At 37.6% G+C, this 24,752-nt stretch overlaps 1 protein-coding gene across 2 annotated transcripts in view; it reads left to right on the top strand.

The window, feature by feature from the left end:
• Nucleotides 1-24,752, top strand: part of ABCB1 (ATP-binding cassette, sub-family B (MDR/TAP), member 1) — a 115,050-nt gene that overhangs the window by 62,721 nt on the left and 27,577 nt on the right. For both annotated transcript variants that reach the window (XM_012643510.1, XM_012643512.1), the window contains exons 8-20: nt 230-354; nt 7,958-8,129; nt 10,202-10,315; nt 10,464-10,574; nt 10,758-10,883; nt 10,997-11,200; nt 11,507-11,677; nt 13,724-13,885; nt 14,745-14,921; nt 15,500-15,646; nt 17,982-18,089; nt 18,556-18,633; nt 21,282-21,365. In XM_012643510.1, coding sequence (XP_012498964.1) covers nt 230-354; nt 7,958-8,129; nt 10,202-10,315; nt 10,464-10,574; nt 10,758-10,883; nt 10,997-11,200; nt 11,507-11,677; nt 13,724-13,885; nt 14,745-14,921; nt 15,500-15,646; nt 17,982-18,089; nt 18,556-18,633; nt 21,282-21,365 — 1,779 coding nt within the window. The remainder of the gene's footprint in view (nt 1-229; nt 355-7,957; nt 8,130-10,201; nt 10,316-10,463; nt 10,575-10,757; nt 10,884-10,996; nt 11,201-11,506; nt 11,678-13,723; nt 13,886-14,744; nt 14,922-15,499; nt 15,647-17,981; nt 18,090-18,555; nt 18,634-21,281; nt 21,366-24,752) is intronic.

Genomic DNA, 24,752 nt, shown 5'->3' with positions numbered 1-24,752 from the left:
TATTATGTACCATCTCAGTCCAAAAAGAATTTGAGGTGTCTTACACAGCAAATATATATATTAATATTAATACTAAAAAATGGAGCATCCTGATCAAAGACAAGTAAAAGATTTTGTTCTACACATATGTTAACATACAAGCAGCATTTGTGTATATATTTATTTTTACTTTACCAAAGATAAAGTTGTCAAAAAATTTTAAGTAATCTGGACTTGTATGTTTAAACAGATGTTATCTTCATTTACTGATAAAGAACTTCTTGCATATGCAAAAGCTGGAGCAGTAGCTGAAGAGGTCTTAGCAGCAATTAGAACTGTGATTGCATTTGGAGGACAAAAGAAAGAACTTGAAAGGTTTGTTTCTTCTTTAAGTTGATAGAAATGTTAAATTCTATGCCAACTCACGCCCTTCACGTTGACTGTGTTAATTATAAACATTTTCTCTGAAATAAATACATAGCTTAATGGATATATTACTGCATAACTAATATTCTGGAGAAGATGCAATTCTGATTGTTCTTTTCTCATTTCTGCTAATTCAAAGGATTTTCTAGAGTTTTCCAGATGGGCAATGACATAAAAAATAGTTTCCTAAACGCTGAAATGTATTTTATATCTCTGATGATTTTTTTTCTGCCTATCAAGTTAATTCTTGATTCGCTAAGATTGAGTGAGCATTTTGTGTAAGATCTATGGGGACATTTTAATTTGTGGTTCATTTCCCCTTTTGCCCAGGCCTCTAGTCAGTTGAATTATGCTCCATGATTTGGAAGATAAAAATATAATCAAAAAGCACATTTGTACAAAAGTTGAAAATCTTTTTTACTATGTGTTTAGTATTATTCTTGCAGCTGTTCCCTTTTATTAGATTTCTGAGTGTATAGATGTTAATTTTTTGAAGTTTATAATATTCATCAGGTCTCTTGATTTCCACAGACAGACTTTATTTAAAAATGAATATAAATTGTAATATTCTGATATATTTTAATGTTATATATTTTTTGAAAATAGGAAAAAGTAGACTATATTGTTTTGGGGGTTATACATTGTGTGATAAGGCGATAAAGACAAGCAAATGGATTTTTATAAGTCATAGTAATAGTTATCTCTGGGGAAGATGAGAAGCTGTGTGGCAAGAGCAGCACACATGGCAGGAGTGTCTGTGGCTCTAGCAGTATTCTGTTTCTTGACCTCAGCTGCACGTACATGAGTATTCATGTATAATTATCTTTTAAACTGTACATACGTGTTTGGAGTACTCTTTTGTTCGTATGATAGATTTTTACACCCACAAAGATATCCTTTGAGTGTAATTTGTCATGGCTAAGTGCCATAGTTCAAAGGAAAGTAGTATCTATGTTCTATTTCAGTTTTTGCTAAGGTTTTTGCTTTTGTTTTAAAGCATTTCTGACTAATAAAATGAAAAGTCCTGTTTAATGATGGGGCAAACATACAGTCACATAAAGCCCCTGCTCTCATGGAGCTTAAATTTTAACAGGGGGAGGGGAAGAGTACAGACAACCACAAATAAGCAAATATCTAATATACCAGTTGGGGGTAAATATTATTTGGGGAAATAGAATACTTGAGTCATATCAGGTACTGTTTGGGGAAATAAAATAAGAGAACCATGGAATATTTAGAGAAGTTATTCAGAAAAATCATTTGTGATTAGTTAATATTTGAGTAGTTAATATTTGAGTAGAGATGGAAAGAAATTTTAAACTTGAGATTCTTTTCCAGTTTTCATCAGAGGAAAGATGGACCAGAAAAATTATATACCCAACAGAATAGGAGACAAAGCTTATCTGCTTCTGCCTGGTTGCTGAGCTGGGGAGAAGACGTCTCCTCATAAAATCAAAGTCTCACATGAGATTGGGATCTGAATTGACACTATTCCGTGAACTAGGAAAACTCTCTCTCCCCAAAGCTGAGGATTTCATGTTAAAAATGAGTTCTAGTGCAGTGATACTAGAGTGTCTGGTAAAATCAGTTAAAAATTGCTGAAAATTAATGAATTAAACATCCAAATTAAGAAGGTAGAAAAAGAGCAATAAAGCATTAGAAAGAAAAAATAAAGGTAAGAGCAAAAACTAACTTAATAGAAAATTAAAGGTAAAAAAGTAGAGGATCAACAAGTCCATAAACCAATTCTTTGAAAAGACTAATAGATAACCAAGTATTTTGTAAGTTTAGGCAGGAACAAAAAAAGAATTAATAAGGAAAGCTTGCTAGAGATTTTTAAAAATCTATTTTTAAAATTACAGTTTATACCAATAAATTTTAAAACCCTGATGATATAGACAGTATCCTAGAAAAATACGGGTTAAAACCCTTACTTAAGAAGAACAAAGCCTGAGTAAACCAATAATCAATAAAAGAGTTGAATTCAAAGTTAAAAATCTCCTCCATCTTCTGTTGCCCTCTGCAAACAAGCAAAACCCACCAAGTCCAGATAACTTTATAGGATAAAGTTCTTCCAAGGCTTCAAGAAAGGGATAACCCTATCTTACACAAATTGCTGTAGACATGAAAAAAAAAGTTGTGAGTTCATTTTATTAGGCTAATGTTACTTTGATATCACAACCAGACAGGTATAACATGAGAAAGGAAAAATGAAAGGGCAGTTCTACCTGAAATATAGATGCAGAAATTACAAATAAATTATTAGGTAAACAAATGCATGTGAAAAATATCAGATTTTTAGAAGTTCTGAATGTGTTGGCTTTATCCTATGAATCCAAAGATGGTTTAATATTAGGAAATCTGTTAATTAATTAACCATATTAACAGATTAAAAGAAAGAAACATTTTGTTTTTATGTATGGGGAAAAGCATTAATTATATATGATTTGTGACAAAAACTCTTAAACCTAGGAATAAAAAATAACCTTCTTAATATACTAGAGACCCAAAGGAAATAGATTTAATGGTGAAGTGTTAAAAGCATTTTAACACTTAAAATAAGTACATACAGCTTTATCTGTCAATTTAAAAAATAAAATGAAACAAATATGTCTGCTAGTATCGATTCTATTTAGTATTATCAAGTACTAGATAATAAGACCAAGGAAACAAATAAGTAAGAATAATAAACAAAAATAAAGCAAAAAAGAAATAACAGCTATAGGATTGGAAAACAGGAAGCAAAATGATCATTATCCATAGATGGTATGATTGTTTACATAGAAATTTCAGTAGACTCTACAATCTAGCAAAGCATTAATACAATAAGATCTCTGGGTACCTATCACTATTCAGAATAAATGTCAGTCCTGTAAACCAGCAATGAGCAATTAGAAAATATATAGTATTTCATCAATTCTGAGATATACACTTTCCCCTCACAATTCTTCATCTTTGAAATTGGAATAAATCCAGTAGTCAATATTTTCTTGCAATTGCTACAGGCCTGCATTGAAGTCCAGTTCTTCTATACAGCATTTAAGTTTGCTTCTGCTGTTCACCAAGGACGCTACTAACTTGAGACCACCTTACGTTAAATTCTGTGTCTAGGAGTTTTGAACCACTGATAGTGTGAACTTATACTTCAGACCTGTGTGAGTCGTGCCTTGTGGTTCATATTCTCAGAGGAGGTTGTTTTTCCTTCCTTTAGCTAGTTGGTGCCAAAATTGAGACCTGTAAGTTGTTCTGCTTGCTGTCTCTTTTCATGTGGCACGTGTGTTATTATACTGAGGCTGTAGCTCTTCGGGTCCTGGCTGTATATGGGATGTCCTATTAAACTCCCTTCTTAATGCTGCATAAAAGAATAGAATAACAGTTCTTACCATTAATGACATCTTATATTTGAGAAATATGATAATATTTTTTAAAGATGTTATTAGCAACAAAAACCATAATGACGTATGTGATGTAGCCTGGGTAAGGAGGGAAAAGACAGTATGAGAGTAAAGTCCAATATTCATAACTTAGATAAATCTGATAATTTTAATTCACTAAAAGTTTAAAGGAACTGAGACTTTTTAATGGAGTGCTTTGATTAGATATGGAAAAATTTTTCCTAGAGAAGATGTTGATCAAGTTTTAACTGTAAGAAAATAGGCTTGCACAGCTATATTCAGAGATTCATTTTATGTGTGGAATGATTTCTTCAGAACATTATGAGTTGCTTGAATGTATATTTGAAAGGACATTCTTTCTCCCCTGGAAAATTGGAATTAGTTTTGCTTGGAGATCAAGAGTGGATATAAGTCTACAAACTGATGGACTCTCAGGTTGGCCATTTCTTGAAAGTTCATTCAGGCCGGGCGCGGTGGCTCACGCCTGTAATCCCAGCACTCTGGGAGGCTGAGGCGGGCGGATTGTTTGAGCTCAGGAGTTCAAGACTAGCCTGAGCAAGAACGAGACCCCGTCTCTACTAAAAATAGAAAGAAATTAATCGGACAACTAAAAATATACAGAAAAAATTAGCTGGGCATGGTGGCGCATGCCTGTAGTTCCAGCTACTCGGGAGGCTGAGGCAGAAGGACTGCTTGAGCCCAGAAGTTTGAGGTTGCTGTGAGCTAGGCTGATGCCATGGCACTCACTCTAGCCCGGGCAAAAGGGTGAGACTCTGTCTCAAAAAAAAAAAAAAAAAAAAGTTCATTCATTCAGCAGATTTATCCAGCACCTACTATATGGCAGGCACTGTGCTCGGCTCTGGGTTTTCATTCATGAATCAGAAATAGAGGATGTCAATCCTTGTGGGATCCTCAGTCAAAATAGCAGAATGGCTACAAAGGGAAGGAAGGGTGAAGGGAGGGAAGGAAGGTACGGAAGGAATCATCAAAGAAATGAATTAAATTATAGATTTAGTGATGTGCTCTGAAAGAATCAAAGAATGTGATGATGGGTAGGAGGAGTTTAAATATGGTAGTCAGGGAAGGCCTCCTTAAGGAGGTTTCATCTAGGCTGAGACCTGAGGGATGAGAAAAAGCATGCCATGGTGTGGGCAGAAACAGGATGGGTTGGAAGAATAGTCTTCCAAATTTCCTGAGGTGGCAAAGACTTGGTATGTTTTAGAAAATATAAGGCTAGTGTAACTGGAACTCAGTTGAGCGAGGGGAAGTTGGGATGCACAGGGGCTAGAACATGGGCATGGTAGGCCATGGCGAAGAGCTAGGACTTTATTCCAAGGGCACAGGAAAGTGGTTGAGAGTATTAAACAGGGGAATGACTGTCCACGTTATGTTTTCAGATCATGAGTGCCTGTAACAGGTCTGGTGAATAGATGAGCACATTCAAAGCATGGGATCAGGGGAGGTTGACATGGTCATCCAGGCCAGAGGGCTTGCGGTAGCCTGATCTAAAGCTGAGGCAGGCGAGGAGTGACAGGTACCTAGATTTGGGATATAATTTGGAAGTAGAATTGATAAGACAATTCATAGATGAAACATAATCCTTCAGTTTTCTTTCATTTTTCTCCTTCCGTCCTTCTCCACTTCTACAAAGTAATCAAGGTCTTAATCTTTCAGATTAACAGGTACAGGAAGAAGCTGGCTCTCTTGGAATGGAAATTTAACCAGAAGTTAAAATGATTTTAATTCAGTAAGATAGACTAGTTTTATGCTCCTTATTTTAAAAAATATTTTTCTCTTTTATGTGTATCCGGCAAATATATTTATCTACTAGTATTGATTCTATTGGCTTACCCAAAACTGTTCCTTGCTCTTATAAGTGGCTACTTACATTATTGATAAATATTTTCATAATATTTAAGAATAATAATATTTTCTAAATACCAATTTTTAAAATATAACTTTAGTTCATTTTAGGAACTTTAATTACTATTTCCATACTAAAGCTTTTAATGAATTAATTATTTTAATATCTGGTTTTATCTGTGTGACAGTTTTATTGAAAAACTAATCAAAAAGCTTATGGAACAGGAGTATTGCTTATGTGTCCTCCTTTCTTACCCTTTTCTTTCCTTCATTTGTCTTTTCTGGTATCTAAATGATTTTCTTCTTTTTTGTTGCTTTTTCCTGTGCAAATGTTTCCTCTGGCTGCATAGGACAACATCATATTGGTTTCTACGTTAGTCTTGGTAAGCAAGAACTGAAATAAAGGAGATAACAGAGTATGAGACATGTGCATTGAAGTTCCTTAAATGTAATCATGTATAATTTATGCCTCGTAGTACCTCTCACCTCAGACCAACTCACAAAGTGTGAGATACATCTCTATCTCTATTCAAATGGAATGTCTATACAGATACAGATATATCTCAACCATTGAAACATGTTTCTCAAAAATAATTTTTTTGTTCAAGGATTATAACTAGCAAGTTGGGGATTTACATTTCGGGGGGTAAAAACTCAAATAGTGTGTTAATATTTTGGCACTATAAAGTTCTGTTTAAATTTGGTCTTTAGTGGACATGTCATGTAAATTTCATTTGGCATGATTTGTAACTGTGGTGTTGTAACTAGTTAAAGTAGTCATGAAGGCAAGAAAGGATGCATGCTTATATCTGGGCAGGGCTTGAACACTGCTGTACATGCTAGCGGAATGACTCCTCCAAAGAAAATTAATATAATGCTATATATATTTATATAATCATGAATTTTATGGATCAAAGACCTCGAAATATGAATTCCACATGGAAGCAAATTCTTTCAACAATTATGAGCTCCTTTTTTCTGCAAGGCAGTGCTCTAAGTTCTGCAGGGAGTTGTGCTTAAGAGGATAAAGGCAGATTTAAGGCTGTTATAATCTGTCCCATTTCTCTAATAGTTTTACCCGTTGGTTCTATATTTGCAAAGTACCTTATTTTTCTTTAACTCTGGGCCCCATTAGCTTATCTCTATATCTCTCTTCTTAAGCAAAATAGTCTGCTGGGTTCATCTCCTTTAGCTTTAACATTGGAAATTGATCACTCTCTGAGGATTTGAAAAGTACTTGAATTGTCATTTGGGAATAAGCTTTAAGTCATTAGAACTAGAGAAAGAAAATCTGTCAGTGGACTCTGACATTGTTTCTGGGTTTTTTGTTTGTCTTTGCTCCCAGTGTGCATTGCCTATATGTGCTCTAAGAAGTAGTAATGGGTGTGCTCCAAGTCTGCCTAATGTAGGGTAGACTTTTGTGCTGTGAATGGATTCAGGTATAGATGTGCTGAGATTTTTATTTTTCTCAGCTCTTAAGGTAGCCAGAAAGCTTTGGGTGGCCCCAGCCACCAGGCCAGAGCCCCCTACGCCAGCAGCAGGCAGCCCTGGCATGACACATGTTAGGGAGCATTCACAGAGGGAAGGATATGTAGGCAACATGTAGAAAGGAGAAGGAAGGGGCTGCTGATGCATAATGATGGACTATTATATAGTTTTAAGCCCAGTAATTTTTGTTGGTCAGTGATTTTTGAAAGAAATGTCTATGGAAACAAGATAAATCGTAGAGCTTATTTAAGTAAAAGAAGTATTACATGGCAATTCAAAGTTCTCAAAATGCTCTCGCAAATGTAACAGCTTAGTTGGTCCTTCCAGCAGTCCCAGACGGAGGTGGGACATGGAGCTAACTGTCTCCAAAGCTTCCCTAACATTCAGAAGATTTAAATGACTTCCTCTTGTTTAGCACTTTCTAACGTTACCTCTCCATTTTATTAATTAAAGATTTTGAAGGGAAGACACAATTCTTTTCATGGCTTCTATTTAGTATTGTCTATGAAACAATGCAAGTTCCAGAAGTTTGCTAAGTATTGCTTCACTTATTTTACTGTTGCTAAAGCCAGAGGAGGAACTTTTAGAAGACTCCCCATAAATATCTTAATTCTGTGAGCCTCAGTTTCCTCTTCCACAAGAAGGGAATAGTATTAACCTCATAAGGTCAATGTATGGGCAAAAGGAGAAAATACATGTATACCACAGGGCTGGGCACATCCTAACTCCTCAATAACCTTCATCCTACATTGATACGTTTTCATAAGATCTGAGTATATGGTGATCATTTTTGTTTTTTCTCCCAGGTACAACAACAACTTAGAAGAAGCTAAAAGAATTGGGATAAAGAAAGCTATTACGGCCAATATTTCTCTTGGTGCTGCTTTTCTACTGATCTATGCATCATACGCTCTGGCATTCTGGTATGGGACCACCTTGGTCCTCTCAAATGAATATTCTATTGGACAAGTACTCACTGTAAGTGATGTTATATTAAGAAATGAATCACTAGTAAAAATGCCAATGAAATCAAATGCAGTTGGTTGACTTTAGTAGAAGAATATATTTTGAATAACTTTTGATTACTACAAAGAGACATACACTACTAGATTAAAAAGTGGAAAGAAAATTAGATGCATCCAACAGCCAGTTTTGTTGCCCTTTTTGCAGATCTCTTGCACAATTTCTCCCATAGCCTAAATAATATTAACATTACCAATCTCTGTAGCATGAACTTTCATTTGTTGAGATTATTTCTCTGGACCAAACTTGATTCCAAACTCTTCACTTTTATTTCTTGATTTACTATTTACAACAAATGGCAAAATACAGAGTTTAACCTCATTCCAGAATGATTACTCTTCTAAAAGAATGTTCTATTTGGAAGTTTTCTGCATTATAGATCTTTGTACAAGCACAGATAACTCGCCATTTGATGTATCCTCTTTTTATTTTAAGGACAATGAAATAATTGCAAACCAAGGTCAGTCTGTATCTTGATCTAATAAAGTACATACTGTTAGAAGAGTCACTTAGTGCATTTTGCAGAGGCCAAGTAGAAGTATATTGAGTTAATGTGAGATGATATTTTAAAACAGTTCCCTTTCTCAGGAACCAGATTTGTACTATAGATGCAATAATTACCTCTCTTGTGTTTTCAATTGCTTCATCCAATTTTGGCTTTGGTAAAAGCCATTCCTGAGGCTGTTCGGTCAGGAATGGCTTTTACCAAAAAGCTTTTTTTGGGATAGTCATGCTGTGGGTGAGCCTGGGTTGTGATAAGAGATGTATTCTGTTTAATTGTGATGTAGATAAGCAGTTTAAATCCAGTATTCACAGAACCTAAATCTGTCTCCCAAACTGGCAGCTTCCAGAATAGTGAGTGAGGGATTTGATAATCAGACCAGCTTGATCCAAATTCCAGCTGAGCCACTTATTAGTTGCACGAATTGGAGCAGCCACCTAAACTTTTCAACCCTCTGTTACTTCTTCTGCCAAGTGGACATGACTGAAATAGTTTGCCCTAACTTTTGGTGGTGTTGTAGGGACTAATTGAGATAATGAATATAGAATCACTTAGCAAAGTTCTTTCTATGTAAATTATTGGGCAATTCCCAGGTGATTTAGAAAAAGAATGAATAGTGACATTACTTCTCCTTAACCCCGAAGAGAAACAAAGTTGAGTCTTTATCAATAAAAAATTGATTTGGTGCAAAATAAAAAACCAAAAAACCAGTTTATCAGACCTCAAAGACAACACAGTCTGGTAGGTGGAGAAGAAGGCTTAACCCGTTAAAGAATTGTGCCTGAGTTGTGTGTGCTTTGTAATTTACAAAGTATTTTCATATACACTGTTTCATCATGATATAACATGTCTAAGAATGCTAGGTAGGGAGAACAGATAGACTCTTGCCTGTTTTTGCAAATGAAGAAATTGAGGCCCAAAGATTCTGAGAGAATGGCCTAAAGATATGTAGCCAGTTAGTAATAATCCAGGATTCGAACTTGAGTCTTCTGACGCTCCTTCTAGTGTTTGTTTCCACCTTCCTGCTGATGATCTAAATAAAAATTCTTAGATATTGAAGAAATATAAAAATATTCTATTATAATGTTCTGGTCCTATAGAATGTATATGATTGTTTCATTGAGCAAGTAAAACTAATTCTGCATTCTAAACTGAAAAGTATTTAAACTTTTAAAATATTATTAATATTTTTCACTTATTTTTAATTGGCTAATCCTAATTGTATTACATTTATGGATACAAAACATCATAATGTGATGTTTTGATATATGTATACAATGTGGCGTGATTAAATCAGATTAATTAACATATCCCTCACCTCATTCACTTGACATTTTTTGAGGCGATACATTTAAAATTTACTCCATTAGTTAAAAGCTTTAAAAATATCTTTAATCCTCTGTATCCATAAGTTGCCTTGCCATTTTAAAATTTAATTAGCTATATTAGAAGAAGAAAGGAAGTATGAAAAAAATTGTACTAGCACTGTTTAAGTAACTTGATGGTTTTCCTTCACATTCCTCAGGTCTTCTTTTCTGTATTAATTGGAGCTTTTAGTATTGGACAGGCATCTCCAAGCATTGAAGCATTTGCAAATGCGAGAGGAGCAGCTTACGAAATCTTCAAGATAATTGATACTGTAAGTCTGAGCTGGCCACTTATCCACCTGTCTAAAAGATTTTCTGGTTAAGAATCAATTTCTTTATCACTTTATCCAGCTCTCAACAAAATGTCACTAAAAGTAGTTATCGTGACCTAGTAATCTCCTAAAATTTGATTCTGTTTAGGAGCCGACCATTGACAGCTATTCAGAGACTGGGCACAAACCAGATAATATTAAGGGAAATTTGGAATTCAGAAATGTTCACTTCAGTTACCCATCTCGAAAAGGTGTTAAGGTATGGTGATAAATAATCAATGATTAAACAGTCTTTGGATGAAGAGTTTCTGATACTTTTCTTTAGATATTGTAAAAAAAAAAAATACGTGTATATTTAAACCCAGTATGGAATTGAACTGTCAGTTCATATACCCTGTATCTGCGAATTGCCGTAAAGTTTGTTTCTCATTTGTCTTGGCAGATCTTGAAGGGCCTCAACCTAAAGGTGCAGAGTGGGCAGACGGTGGCCCTGGTTGGGAACAGTGGCTGTGGGAAGAGCACCACGGTGCAGCTGATGCAGAGATTCTATGACCCCACAGAGGGCGTGGTGAGATGGCCCTTGCTGAGCTATACCCTGCAGCAAGCAGCCGTTACCATTGCAGATCATTCTAATGTTACAATTTCAACTACCAGTTCTGAAAGTCACACTTTTTATTTCAGGTCAGTATTGACGGACAGGACATTAGGACCATAAATGTAAGATATCTGCGGGAAATCACTGGTGTTGTGAGTCAGGAACCTGTGTTGTTTGCCACCACAATAGCTGAAAACATTCGCTATGGCCGTGAAGATGTCACCATGGAGGAGATTGAAAAAGCTGTCAAAGAAGCCAATGCCTATGACTTTATCATGAAACTGCCTCATGTAAGTTGTTCTTGACCTTTGCCGTTCTAGAAATGCAAAGAATAGAATTCTGTCCTAATAGGTAGGAAGTTAGGGGATGGCTGTAAATTAGAGGAACTTCCTAAGAAGGGAAATCAAGATTACTACCAATATGAAAGTTCTAGCAGTGTAGACTAGACATATATATATGCTTTTTAAATTGGGACTGATTATTTCTAAGGTTTAAAGAACTGGATTGTATTGCCTATGAGGTTTAGGTCGTTTATGGGATTGGTAAGTAACCAGCTCGTTCTTTTGCTAAATCCTCCTGTGTTTTCTGTGTTGTAGAAATTTGACACCCTGGTTGGAGAGAGAGGCGCCCAGCTGAGCGGTGGACAGAAGCAGAGGATCGCCATTGCTCGTGCCCTGGTCCGCAACCCCAAGATCCTCCTGCTGGACGAGGCCACGTCAGCCTTGGACACAGAAAGTGAAGCAGTGGTTCAGGCAGCTCTGGATAAGGTCTGTGAGCCTCAGTTCAAACTAGCCTGATTTATAAGTATTAGAATATTCCACTGTTAGTTCTTCTAGGTATTGGTCTTGGAAAAGGACATTTCTGATGGCTTACAGGTGATTCCTTTAGCTATTAAAAGCATCAGTCCTCTTTGAAGTCTTTTTCTGTTTGTTTGTTCAATTTCTGTTTATTTCTCTTATCTTTTTTAAGTGCTTTAAGATGAATGAATTTTCATCTAAAGCCACTTGAAAATCTTTTAAAGAACAGAAATACAGACTCAAATGAAACTCGGTCTTCATTGTGATCTTGAAAACTTAGCTATAAGGGTAACCCTGTTATTTAGGCTTTGAGAGTTTTTAATATTGTCAACAAGAGGAAAATACAATCGGAAGGTTCACATTTAATTTCCAAGATGTTAAATGCCACTTAAGGACTCTATAGGAAGTGATAAACCTCTTATCTCCAGGAGAGGGGCAGAGAGCCTATGATATTAGAAACCTCCCTGAGCCAAGAAACATCCTTGACGGTCAACAGAGTTTGACCTTCCTGTAGTTCTGGAGTCCGTATGACTTGATTCACCAAGTGCTTGCTCTGTGCGAGGCACTGTGCGCTTGGTCTCCAGCATGTAGTGGTAACCAGGCGAGCTCTGTGAAGACCAGAACATGAAGACCTTTTAACCAAAGGTGCTCTGAGTTGAGATGTCACAGTAGAATTCAAAGATGAACCCATGTTTGTTCCAACTGCCCCGTCTCAATAAAACAATGCCGAATGTTCCTTTAAACATCCTGTCAATGTGCTTATTAGATTGTTGAGGGAGCAAAAAGCAGCTTACTAAACATTATGTGAACTGAAATAGAGGCAGATGGGATCGTGGCTGCTTTTTTTCCCTTTAATTTTCTTATCTGTGGTTTCACATCTGTGTTTTTTTATAGTTTTGTTTATTTGTGTTTCCTTATTCTACAGTGGAACTATGTATTAAATTATAAAACACAATTTTAAAAGATTATATTTAAAAATGCTTTTTCCTCAGAGTATAAATTTTGAGGGGAATTCCACGTTTTCCCCTTTTTCCAAAAACATCCAAAGAATTGATCCATTGTTTTCTCTACTTTCTAGTTGCTACCACCTAATTTTTCTCACGTTTTTTTTTTTTTCTTCTCAGGGTTTTCCACTTCTGTTTTTTCCTATTGATCCTATTGTTTGTTTTGAGAATTTTATTATTAGTTACTGGAGAGAAATATAGAGTAACAAAAATCGTAAGCATTGGGTCAGTTACAAAGGTTAAAGAAATCTCAGATGAGTTCTGATTATCCAGCTCTGTTCCATATAAATTAAAACAAGATTGGGCATTTAAAGACATTTACATAGTTCTTCAATTTTTATATAATTCTTCTACCTAGGAATAAATATCATTTATTAAGCACTTACTATGTATAAGTCACAGTGCTAAGTACTTTATGTGCACCATTTTATTAAGTCATCACAACTATCCTAAGAAGTGAGTACTATTATTATACCCATTTTACATATGAATAAATTGAGCCCCCTGTAGGTTAACATTCATAAATTTATTTTGGGTTAATATGATGCTGAAGTCTGGACTTTGCTGCCTCATATTTATTATCTGTCTGGCTCATCCAAGTGGTCACATGAGATAGGACATGATGACTCTTAGGGCTGATCGCTACTTGGTATATACCAGTACACCACACTGGCCTGTGTTTATTTTGATTGGCCGATGCCTGGGCTGTAGGATTTTGTTACTTTGTATGAGCCTCTGATTATTACTACAAATTTAGGTTAAGTAAAATCATAGAGCCTTCCAGAATTATTAATATGTGAATATTATATTCACATTTGTGTTTATTATAATAAAACATCATTTTAAACTATTACCAATTTTCTATACATTTATTGAAGTTAGAAAGTATCTTATACAGCTTTGATGGTTTTATAATGTCCAAAGCACTGGTGTTCAGTATTCATACATTGGATGAATGAATCTTTGCACATAATTGTTAATGTATTCAAAAACCAAATTTCTCTATCTTTAGGCCAGAGAGGGCCGGACCACCATTGTGATAGCTCATCGTTTGTCTACAGTTCGTAATGCTGATGTCATTGCTGGTTTTGATGATGGAGTCATTGCAGAGAAAGGAAATCATCATGAGCTCATGAAAGAGAAAGGCATTTATTTCAAACTTGTCACAATGCAGGTAGAATTTAACTCTAGAATTCTTCTAAATTATCTCAGTGATAAGCTGATTTTTCTGTATTTAATTGCTAAAAATAAATATTAATGTTATTTGATTTGATTATCTTGAGAAGTAGGAAAAAATACTTGAATGATTCAGGATCAGACCCATGTTTTAGATATTTTTTTCTCTTGAAAGGGGGTGAAATAAAGAAAGATAATTAGATAAAATGTTTAAAAGGTTTAAAGGTGAACTATCCACTATAGTAGCCACCAGCCACATGTGGCTATTGAGCATTTAAACAGTGGTTCATCTGATTGAAGAGTTGTAAGTAAAAAATGCACAGCAGATTCGAAAGACTTAATACAAAAAAAGAATGCAAAATATCTCAGTAATTTTTATATTGATTACATGTTGAAATGATAATATCACTGAATATCAATAATAGATATATTGGGTGAAATAGAGTATGTGATTAAAATCGATCTTACCTCCCTCTTTTCACATTTTTTAATGTGACTACTAGCAAATTTTAAATGACAAATGTGGGTCATAGTATGGTTTGTACCATATTTCTGTTGACAGCACTGCTCCAAAGCAAACTTAACTGAGTCAAACACCCACAAAAGATGATTACATAAGATGCATGGACTGGACACCATGTTATTTCAGCATATTCAATGGGAATCCTTCTTGTTTAGTGATTTTCATTTTCAAGTGTCTCTATCTGTCTCTCACACACACATACACCAACCATGTAACTTTACCCTTTTCTGTAATTAAACAAATTACCATTTTCCTTGATAGCCAGTGTTCAGTGATTAATTTTCATTGGTTAATGGAGCCTAACCAGCTTATGCATATTTCTTGTTTATTTTAGACAGCAGGAAATGAAATTGAATTAGAAAATGCAGCTGGTGAATCCAAAAGTGAAATCGATGCCTTGGAAATGTCTTCAGATGAGTCAGGATCCAGTCTGATAAGAAAAAGATCAACTCGCAAAAGTATCCGTGGATCACAAGCCCAAGACAGAAAGCTTAGTACAAAAGAGGCTCTGGTATGAAGAAGGATGTCGAGTTTTATGTTTTAAAACCACCCAGTATGGCTCTCCTAGTTTGGTGGGCTGGGGCTGAGCTTGTAGGAGTGGGAACCAGAAACGGTGATCCAGAATCCTCCTGTCCCATGCCCCAGAATGTTTCACAAACCAAAATATCAACATTTTAAAATCAAGTTAGAAATAATTAATTAATTAATTCAAAAAATCGGGTTAGAATTTAAGAATGAGAATTTGTAGGACACGATTTTTAGAATTAGAATTTATAATGTAAAGAGACCATAGTGAGTCTTCAAATATCAAAATTTTTATTCCATTTATCCTTACTTAGAAATATTCTTGTCATGTTCTCAATGCCAGGTAAGAGTTAAATGTTTGTGGAAACATTCATTTCTTAAAAAGTAAAGCAGTATTGTAACAGAATTGGTCACCATTTTTTTGAAGCTAAATAGCTATCACTTAATAAGGAATAAGAATAGGATATATTCATCTTAAAAACTTTGTGCATATAGAACTGTACATCATAAAATCGATTATCAATTTTTTAAAACTAGCCTGTTGTAATATTTTGTGTTTTCTAGGATGAAGATGTACCTCACGTTTCCTTTTGGAGGATTCTGAAGCTGAATATAACTGAATGGCCTTATTTTGTTGTTGGTGTATTTTCTGCCATTATAAATGGTGGCCTGCAACCAGCATTTGCAGTAGTATTTTCAAAGATGATAGGGGTAAGTGTTTATGTCCATTTGATTGGATTTACTTGTGAGTCCTGAGTAAAGAATGAATGCACTGTTTGTATTTGTACCTGTATACATAAGCCACAAAAAAACATCTTCATATGAAACTGACTGGCTTGAAGGTATAAGAATGGAAGTCTAATTGGGGATAGAAAAGCTAATTTGTGAACCTTCCTTTGTCTGGCCAGCCAGTTTCTATCTGAGGACCCTAGGGACCAGCTCCCTGAAATAGTCAATGTCCCTACTGAGATGATTTCCCCATACCTGCCAAGGCTGGGTTCTAAGAAAACCTCATGAACTGTCATTTCACCAGTGTGCACAGAGAATTCCTCTTGTGTTCATAAGACCAGCTTGAGAATGAGCTGCTCTCTAACATACACACTTACCAAGACGTGAATAGGTCTAGCGTTTTACCTCTGTAAGATGTAATTTTCATATCACTTGCTAAAATTGAAATAAAAAGCAACAGCTTCCTAAAGATTGAGGTTGACATTTGTTGGTTCCACTTGATCTTAATGGTGGCATTTTCAACAGTAAAGTTACAATCTGAGCAGGAATGTTGTTTAGTGACAGATGTCCAGACATCAAGCTGAGGACAGACACCCTGGCCATAACTGCTAAAAACATTGTGGAGTAAGAGATTGATCACACCAAGAAGCATAAGCTAAACACTCACTTTTGATTTTATAAGATATACATAACTATTCAGGTCTACCCATGCCTGGCTAGCTTATTTCAGGTTGATATTCATGTTTCATGTATTTATGCAAGAAATATTTTTTCAGTGTCTGCTCTGTGCCAGATAGTTTTCTAGTTGTTGAAAAAATACTGAGAAGGAGACAGTGTCTGATTGCGTACAGCATATATTTCAGGATGGGTGTTAGCAAACTTTTTCTATAAATGGTAAGATAGTAAATATTTTAGGCTTTACAGGCCATGTGGCTTCTGTTGCAAATACTCAACTCTGGCCTTGTAGTAAAAAAGCAGCCACGTACAATATGGAAGCAAGGGAACATGGCCATGTTCCATTAAAGCTGTATGTAAACACTTGGTTGGTGACCCATAGCTTGCCGATCCCTGTTCTAACCTATGTCTTATAGGTAGGGAGGTAAACTACAGTGTCATCGGGGAAAAAATGGAAGTGGTTAAGTTAGGAATGGGTTTGACTGTAACAAAACAACTTACTGATTTTATGTTTTCCTCATTCTTCATGTAACAATAAGTCTGGAGATTGGTGATCCAGGGTTGGGGATCCCAATGTCCTAGATGTTGGGTAGACAACCAGCTATCCGCCTCACTGAAGCACAGTGGGCTCTGGGTCAGGTTGCTTGGCCTCATAACCTGGGGTCATCCTTTGCTGGCTGTATTACCTTGAGGAAATAAGTTAACCTCTCTGTACTTCACTTTTGCTCTGTGTAAAATAGGGGTGATAATAAAATGCACTTTCAGGAGATGGTTGTGAAGATAAAAGGAATAGTATACATGAATTTGTTTAGAATAATCCTTGGCACAGAGTAAAATTTTAGTGATTGTTATTTTTGTTGTTGGAATGACTAGTCAAAAAATTTATTTTCTCTCTTCTAGAGACCTGTTTTTGTTGTTTTGTTTTTTAACAAAGGATAAAATTGTCTGGGTTGGGTTGGGAATGCGGCTCTCTTACAAGGCTGGTTTTGGTTCACTGCGAGGGAGATAATGTATTTTCTTTCCCTGTAGAATGGTTCTTCTCTGTGTTCCTTGGGCCCAAAACATCCTATTAGCCCTCTAACCATCTCTGGAAAGGTTTCCATGTATCGCGCTAGGTCAGCTAGCTGTAGTGCTCAACTGAGTCTCTAACTGGCCATCCTACAAAGAAAGCTGGCTCGAAGAAACCACTTTCTTTTTGAAAGGACTGGGCTGAGTGAATAACCGTCTCTCTCTGGTTCCTCAAAACCACATCAACAGATTTTCTCCAGATACTTCAGGACAATTTGAAATGCCCAAATAGCAAAATAATGAATTGCCGCACAATATAGTTTTCCACCAAGGGAAGAGGATGATATGAATTCTAGTTTCTACTTTACACACTAGGGGTGACACTCATTGCCCCACGAGGGAATCTGAACAGAAAAAATATTGGATCGATTTATGAATGAGAAACCCATTCTTGGCCTGTAAGGAATGCAGAGTGCACATGCCTTTAAGGTTGGCACTAGGAAAGCCAACCCTGATTTCCAGCATATACTAAGGCTCTCCTGACCCCTGAATACTGTGCCAGATGGGAAATGAGTCAGGCCCAGCATGGCTGCTTCAGTGATTGAACTAAAACCCTTTAAATATTTTCTTGCAGATTTTTACAAGAGATGATGATCCTGAAACACAACGACAGAATAGTAACTTGTTTTCACTATTGTTTCTAGTCCTTGGAATTATTTCTTTTATTACCTTTTTCCTTCAGGTAAATGTCTACATTTTTCTTTTATTCATTTTGGGAAGTGCATCATTATTCAACTGGGGAATTTATAAGCATCTGTGTAATTTGCCTTTTAGTAGAACTTCTATCTTAACTTAGCTACTAATAGGCAAGGGTTTTTTTGAACATATTTAAACAAAGATGTTTTCCCTCCTCTGGCCCCCTTGCTTACCTTTCCTGTCTAAAAGAACGCATTTCCTGACAAATCCTGGTAAGCCTCCCAGCTAGCTGGGAGTGGCAGCAGCAGTTTCAGAACTGGGCTCTCCTGGCTGCATCACCGGTGCAGCCTTGCACCAGAGCACATTGTCACGGAAACAAACCCGTAGAATCAGGCTTTCTGGTTTTGCCTAGTATCCTGCTTTATCAATGGCATCAAGTCCCCCCAGTTTTGTCTAATTGGCAGCTGGATCTCTAACAAATCTTCTGTGTGGCACGTTCCTGTTCTTCACAGGGCTACACGTTTGGCAAAGCCGGAGAGATCCTCACCAAGCGGCTCCGCTACATGGTGTTCAGATCCATGCTGAGACAGGTACGTCTATCGAGGGCTGTGCCTGGGATGTGCAGAGCTCCCCACCCGTGGACTCCGACCGTGGGAGCTCCGTCTTGTCACCCATACTGAGCTCACTATTGGTCATCCCTCAATCTCATCAGAGAGAGGCACAGGCTGAGGCCCTGCTGTCTGTTTGCTGGGGGTGGGAGGAGGGCACAAGGATCGGACCACTTTGAGACAAAGTCTCCAGGGTGGATTCACTTTCAGCCTTTTGTCTCAGCAGTTGTAGGCAGGGTAGGCAGAAGGGATCCTTAATCTCTCTCGTTCCTTTCCTCTTTCCTCTTTTCTCCTGGGGACCCAGGACACTCACGTTTCTTCCCACCAAGAGCTGTCCTTGTGCCCTTTCATTCCACAAACCAAAATTCATTCCATAGCCCATTCCTCATTGTCCAGTTTCTTGGCTAGACTGATACACTAATTCAAGCTGCAATGTTACTGGCTGATGACGACTTAATGGAATGCCTCGCACATTTTGTACCTTCGAAACCCTAGCAACAGACAGATGTGAATGTTTTCCTTGGGGAACGGGGCGGGGATTACGGGAATGTGACCCAGAGCAGCCCAGTTCAAAGGCAAAAGTTTCTTTAACAATCGTGAACATGTTGTATGTGACCTAATTACTTTCCATTTTAAAACCACTAATCACTTGTCGTTGAATAAAATGATGCTCTAGAAGGCTGTGCCAGACGTGCCCGGGCTACTCGAACCCTGGCTAAGAAGCATCAGTTTGCTGTGTTAAGATTTCTAGAGGACATCCACATTTTCCCAGCTGTCTTTGGTTCCTCAGCCCTCTCCCACTCCCCTCATCATCACTTAAAAGGAAGACATATTTATGGGAATTGCTAGCTAGGGACTGACAGAGCCGGAACTGCATCTGGTGAGGGAGAGAGCACTGCTCGATGGGGACCCTGTCCTTGAACTCTCGGGTCAGACCATATTTATAACTCACATTCCACTTAGGCTCAAGGCTGACCCTGGTCTAGGGCCAAATGCCCCATTACCCCGCCAGCTTCCAGGCCAACTTCTAATTCCATATACTTTGGGAGCTGAGCTGACAGTTTGTGTAATGGCCTGTCCATAAATTGTTAAGTGAGGGCAAACATACATTAAGTGCCCTCTGCTTACAAGGCATGTTACTAAGTATTGTAGCGCATTCAAACCTGAACGATCCCTGTCTTCAAGGAAGTTACAGTCCAGTGGGAAGACACTTTAAACACTTAAGAACATTGAAAAGTAAATTGATGCATGCTATAATAAATTATAGCACCTTATTTTTTTTAAAAAATGTTTTGGGGAAAAATGATAGATACTCCTTTAATCCAAATCACCAGTTCAAATTCACAATCTTGCTCGTATTTTTGTATTTAAAAATATAAGTGGTTTTACAAAGAAAATTTGATTCGGGCTGAATATTACATTTTTAATCTAGATTGCTTTTGTTGATATGTTTTTAATTGAATTCATTTCTTTAACTGCTTGTTCAACTACTCTATTGGGTGTCTAATAAGTGTTTCGTACTTTAACATTTCTAAAATTTAACTTTTGACTCACTTCTCCCACCTGGCTTAGTTCTTATCTATTCTTCCCACATATCAGTAAGTGACAGCTCCCTTCTACCAGTTGTTTAGCCTAAAAACCTTGGAGTCATACTTGACTCCTCTCTCTCTGTTTAATATTGTAGAAGCCTCCTAATTGGTCTCGCTGCCTCCATCCTCAAGCCAGTAGGGTCACCTTACAGCAGCCAGAGTCCTTCTTCTAAAAATGCAAGTTAAATCACATCCTTCTGCCCTAAACCTGCTAAAGGATGCCCGTAGCTCTCAGGGTGAAGTCTGGAATCTTTGTCTCCAAGGCCATACATGATGCAGCCCCCACTACTTCTCAGACTTCATCTCCTACAACTTCACCTTTTTCCAACACACAGTCTACTCCACATACAATGACTCACTGCATAAAGGTGCGGAGGGGAACGTCAAGGGAGCCACATGAGGACAGAAATCAGTCCAGAGGAAGAGGCAGCTTTTACAAATTCACACAAAGGCTGTGTTTAGGCTACGGCAGGCTTTAAGGCTTTCTTGCTAGTGTGTGAGCAGATCGAGTGGCCTTTGCCTCAGGGCCCCTGCACATATTGTTTCTTCCTTCGGATATTCTTTTCCTTTCCTTCACTCAGGTCTCTATTCAAATGTTACCTTAGAGACATCTTCTCTTTCCCCTCCCCAGTCTCTGAGATAGCACCTTCCCTCCCTTGTTTGTCCTTCGTACCTTGCTGTTTTTCTTCATAGCATTTATTACCACCTGACATGGTATACATGCATTTACTCGTGCCTTCCATCTCTAGAACCTGGGCTTCATGAAAGCAGTCACTTTGTCTTTTTTGTTTACTGTTGTACAGACCAACACTTAGAAATCATGCTTGGGACAAAGTAGGCATTCAAAAAAATTTTGACAAATGAAATGATTTATTTATGTTTGTATATTAAATCTCTTTCTTGCCTGTTGAATGTCACATCCTAAGTTCTAAATGCAGAGAATATAAGTGATAAACAAAACTGACCCTGTCACTGCCCTCCTGGAACTGAGAGTCTCATGAATATGGTTTGAAGATAATAAAATCATGTTCTGTGCCACAGGATGTGAGCTGGTTTGATAACCCTAAAAACACCACTGGAGCTTTGACTACCAGGCTTGCCAATGATGCTGCTCAAGTTAAAGGGGTACGTGCCTCCTTTCTGTTGGTGTTTGTCTAATTTGGCCATTTTGAACCTCAGCACGAAACCAGTTTTCTCCTTACACGTGTTCTCGTCATCATTAAGAAAATGTTGAATAAACATCTAACCTACAAATATATCATGTGCTTTTTATAGCAAAAATGTTAACTATTTAAATATTATACACTGTAGAACACAAAGATAACAAAGCATTCTTTCATTGCAGTGTTATTCATGCTATTAAAATGATGCACACAGAAGAATAGTTATTTAGAAAAGGAAGTATTTATCAGTGAACCATGCAGCATTAGTCTGTTTTAGAGTTCAATCAACAGAAAATTGTTGCTACTCAAGAAAGGATGTACGTGGTTGCTGTAAGATAGTTTAGGGGCATTAGAGGCTGTGCTCAGTGGCTCAGGGCTGTTATCCCAGCACTTTGGGAGGCCAAGGCAGGAGGATCACTTGAGGCCAGGAGTTCAAGATCAGCTTGGGCAATATAGCAAGAACCTATCTCAACAAAAAATAGAAAGAATTAGCCAGGTATGATGCTGCATGCCTGTAATCCTGGCTACTTGGGAGACTGAGGCAGGAAGCATTGCTTGAGCTCAAGATGTCGAGGCTACAGTGAGATATGATGGTGCCATTGCACTCCAGCCTGGGTGATAGAGCAAGACCCTATCTCTCAAAAAAAAAAAAAAAAAGAAAAATTAGGTGCACTACAATTCAGAAGGGAACAAGAAAATATTCTAAAGGATAGGCTGAAAGAAATGAAAAGCACATTAAAAAATTAAAGCAAAGGTAGAAGGAGTAACTTTATCAGACTATAAAATTTAAATTTTGCTACTATATAAATCTCTTTAATTGATATAACCAGAAACTGTTGAATCAGCAGGTTTTGATTTTCAGCTAAGGTGAAAATTTCTTATACGACAATTGTTTATGGCAAAAAACCGCAAGATGATGTAGAATTTGAAAAAATTCACTTTGTCTTTGCTCTCTCTCCCCACCCCCTTGAACTTTATCAGTCTTTATATTTCAGTCTTTCTTTAAGGTATACTGTACTAACATTTTAATATGGAGCTTCTGTAAGAATAGATTATGAATGTAGAAGCACACAGAGTTGCAAAATTGCTATATAGATCTTAGGAATTGTTGTTTTAATACAGATCTCTGTGCTTAAAGCAAAAAAAATCAACAAAAGTCAGGATATAGATCAAGTTGTATAGAACTTAACAAAGCAAAATATGTATTGCTTGAAATAACTTCAAATTCCTAAAACAGAAAGTGATCCTCCCTTATGAATTCTGTGTGGCGTGTCAAATTGTCATAAGTGCTATGGGAAAACAGTGGAAGCAGGATATGGGGGTAGGGTCTTGCTGGTTGTCATGGAGGGAAGGTCTCAGTCATATGGTAGTATGTGCAAGAGGCCTGAAGAAAGGAAAAGTGTCTCCCTCTAGCGGTCTGGAAAGGAGTGCTCTAATCAGAAGGATCAGCAAGTGCAAAGGCCCTGAGGCTGGAGCATTCCCCAGCTGTTCCCAAAATAGCAAGGAGGATAGAGTGGCTAGAGTAAAGTGAGTGAAAGGGAGAGTCGTAAGGGTTGAGGTCAGCATTATATCCAGAATTAGATGGGAAGCCATTGCAGGGTTTTGAACACAGGAGTGACATGCTCAGAAATTTAAAAGGACCACTGTGGCTGCTGTATGAATAGGATGAAGTGGGCAAGAATAGAGGTAGGGAGTCTATTGCAATAAACCAGGAGAAGGATAATAGTGTTTTAGACTAGCATGGTCATATTTAAGGTGATGAAATGTAGTTAATTCTGAATATATTTTAAAGGTACAGCCAACAAAATTTGTTGGTTGGACTGGAGAAATGATATGGGAGAAAGGGAATTTAAGGATGCCTCAAATTTTTGACCTGCACAACTGAAAAAAAAAATGGAGCTGATTTTTATTAGTAATAAAATTGGGAAGTCTGTTGGAGGAGCAGGCTTGAGGGAGAATCAAGAGTTCTGTGTGGCATGTGGTGAGTTTGCGATGCCCGTGTTAGACATCCATGTGGAGGTGTCAAGGAGGCTGGTGGATTTGGATGTCTGGAGTTTAGCAGAGAAGTCTGGTCTAGAAACAGACATTGGAGATTTTTCAGTGCATTAGTGGTTTTTAAAGACATGAGACTGGATGAGATAGCCCAGGAAGCAGGTATAGACAGAGAGGATGTCAAGTCCTGGGCCCTGAGGTCGGGGCTATGAGGATGAGCCAGCAAAGAAGAGCGAGAGGAGTGGCCCGTGAGGGAGAAGAGCAGAGTCCTAGAAACACAACCGAGAAAGTGTCTTAAGGAGGGAGAGAGCCAGGATGCCAAATACCGCTGAACAAATGCCTGAACATCTCACAGGTGATCAGTGTGGAGGTGCTTATGGTTCTAACAAGAACCATTTCAGGGGAGTGGTGGGAATGGAATCCTGAGGGGTGTAGGCTCAAGAGAAAGGGAAGAGAGAAATATGACACAGTTGGCCAGATCGTTAATGGACTTGCTCTTAAATGGGGAAGAAAAGTGGGGTGGTAGGTGGAGAAAGACATCAAGTATGAGTCTCTATTGTATTTTTAATTTAAATTGGTACAAGAATCAATCAACAAGCTTAGGGTAGATCCACTTTGCTACCTCCATGGAAGCGCCTTTTCTGGGGTATGGCAATCACTGTGGGCAAATTGTGTCCTCGAGGTTCCTAATCCTATTTTGCCTAGCAGCTAAACTTTGGTGTGCTAATTTTAGTGTGCCTTTTATAGAGACCTTGTCGTATGTGCTCCTGTGTTTTGACAGACACACACATCCTACATCCTGTTTGGTGTGGAAGACACAATCCTAGAAGGAACCCGAACGCGGTCCCTTGCAGCAGAACCCTGAGCAGATGCAGCCTGGGCGTTCTGTGGTGCAGTTTTTCTTCCCTCTTCTTTAATTCCTCTGGCGTTATGACCTGCCTTAGACTCAGTGCTTTCTTATATTTGTAAAACTGGAGGTCAATCCTTTCTCTCTACGGTGTCATTTGTGAAGCCCTTTGCTGTATGTGCTGGTGTCTAATTGCCTGCTGGTGTCTAATTGCCTGCTGGTGTCAGCCTTCTGCTTTTCACTCGTTTCCTGAAAGGCATCGCAAACTGGCATTTCATGGCCACACCAGCACAACACCCACACACCTTGTGTGAGCCATTCTGAGGCACAACTGTTTTCCAGAACTTAAAACAGTGGCTAAAAATGAAAAGACCAGGGAAGAGGAAATAAGCAGATGAGCCAATACCACCAAACTAGGCAAGCCCAGTATAGCTGTTATCACAGTTAGCTGAGAGAGGACAATTGTATCTACTTTATACCACTAGCTGACCTTTTCATGGTGGGGGATAC

This window comes from Propithecus coquereli, unplaced genomic scaffold, assembly GCF_000956105.1.
Source record: "Propithecus coquereli isolate 6110/MARCELLA unplaced genomic scaffold, Pcoq_1.0 Scaffold199, whole genome shotgun sequence".
Taxonomy (NCBI): Eukaryota; Metazoa; Chordata; class Mammalia; order Primates; family Indriidae; genus Propithecus; species Propithecus coquereli.
The sequence above is the reverse complement of the archived record's forward strand: the minus strand, read 5'-3'. Positions and strand labels throughout refer to the sequence as shown.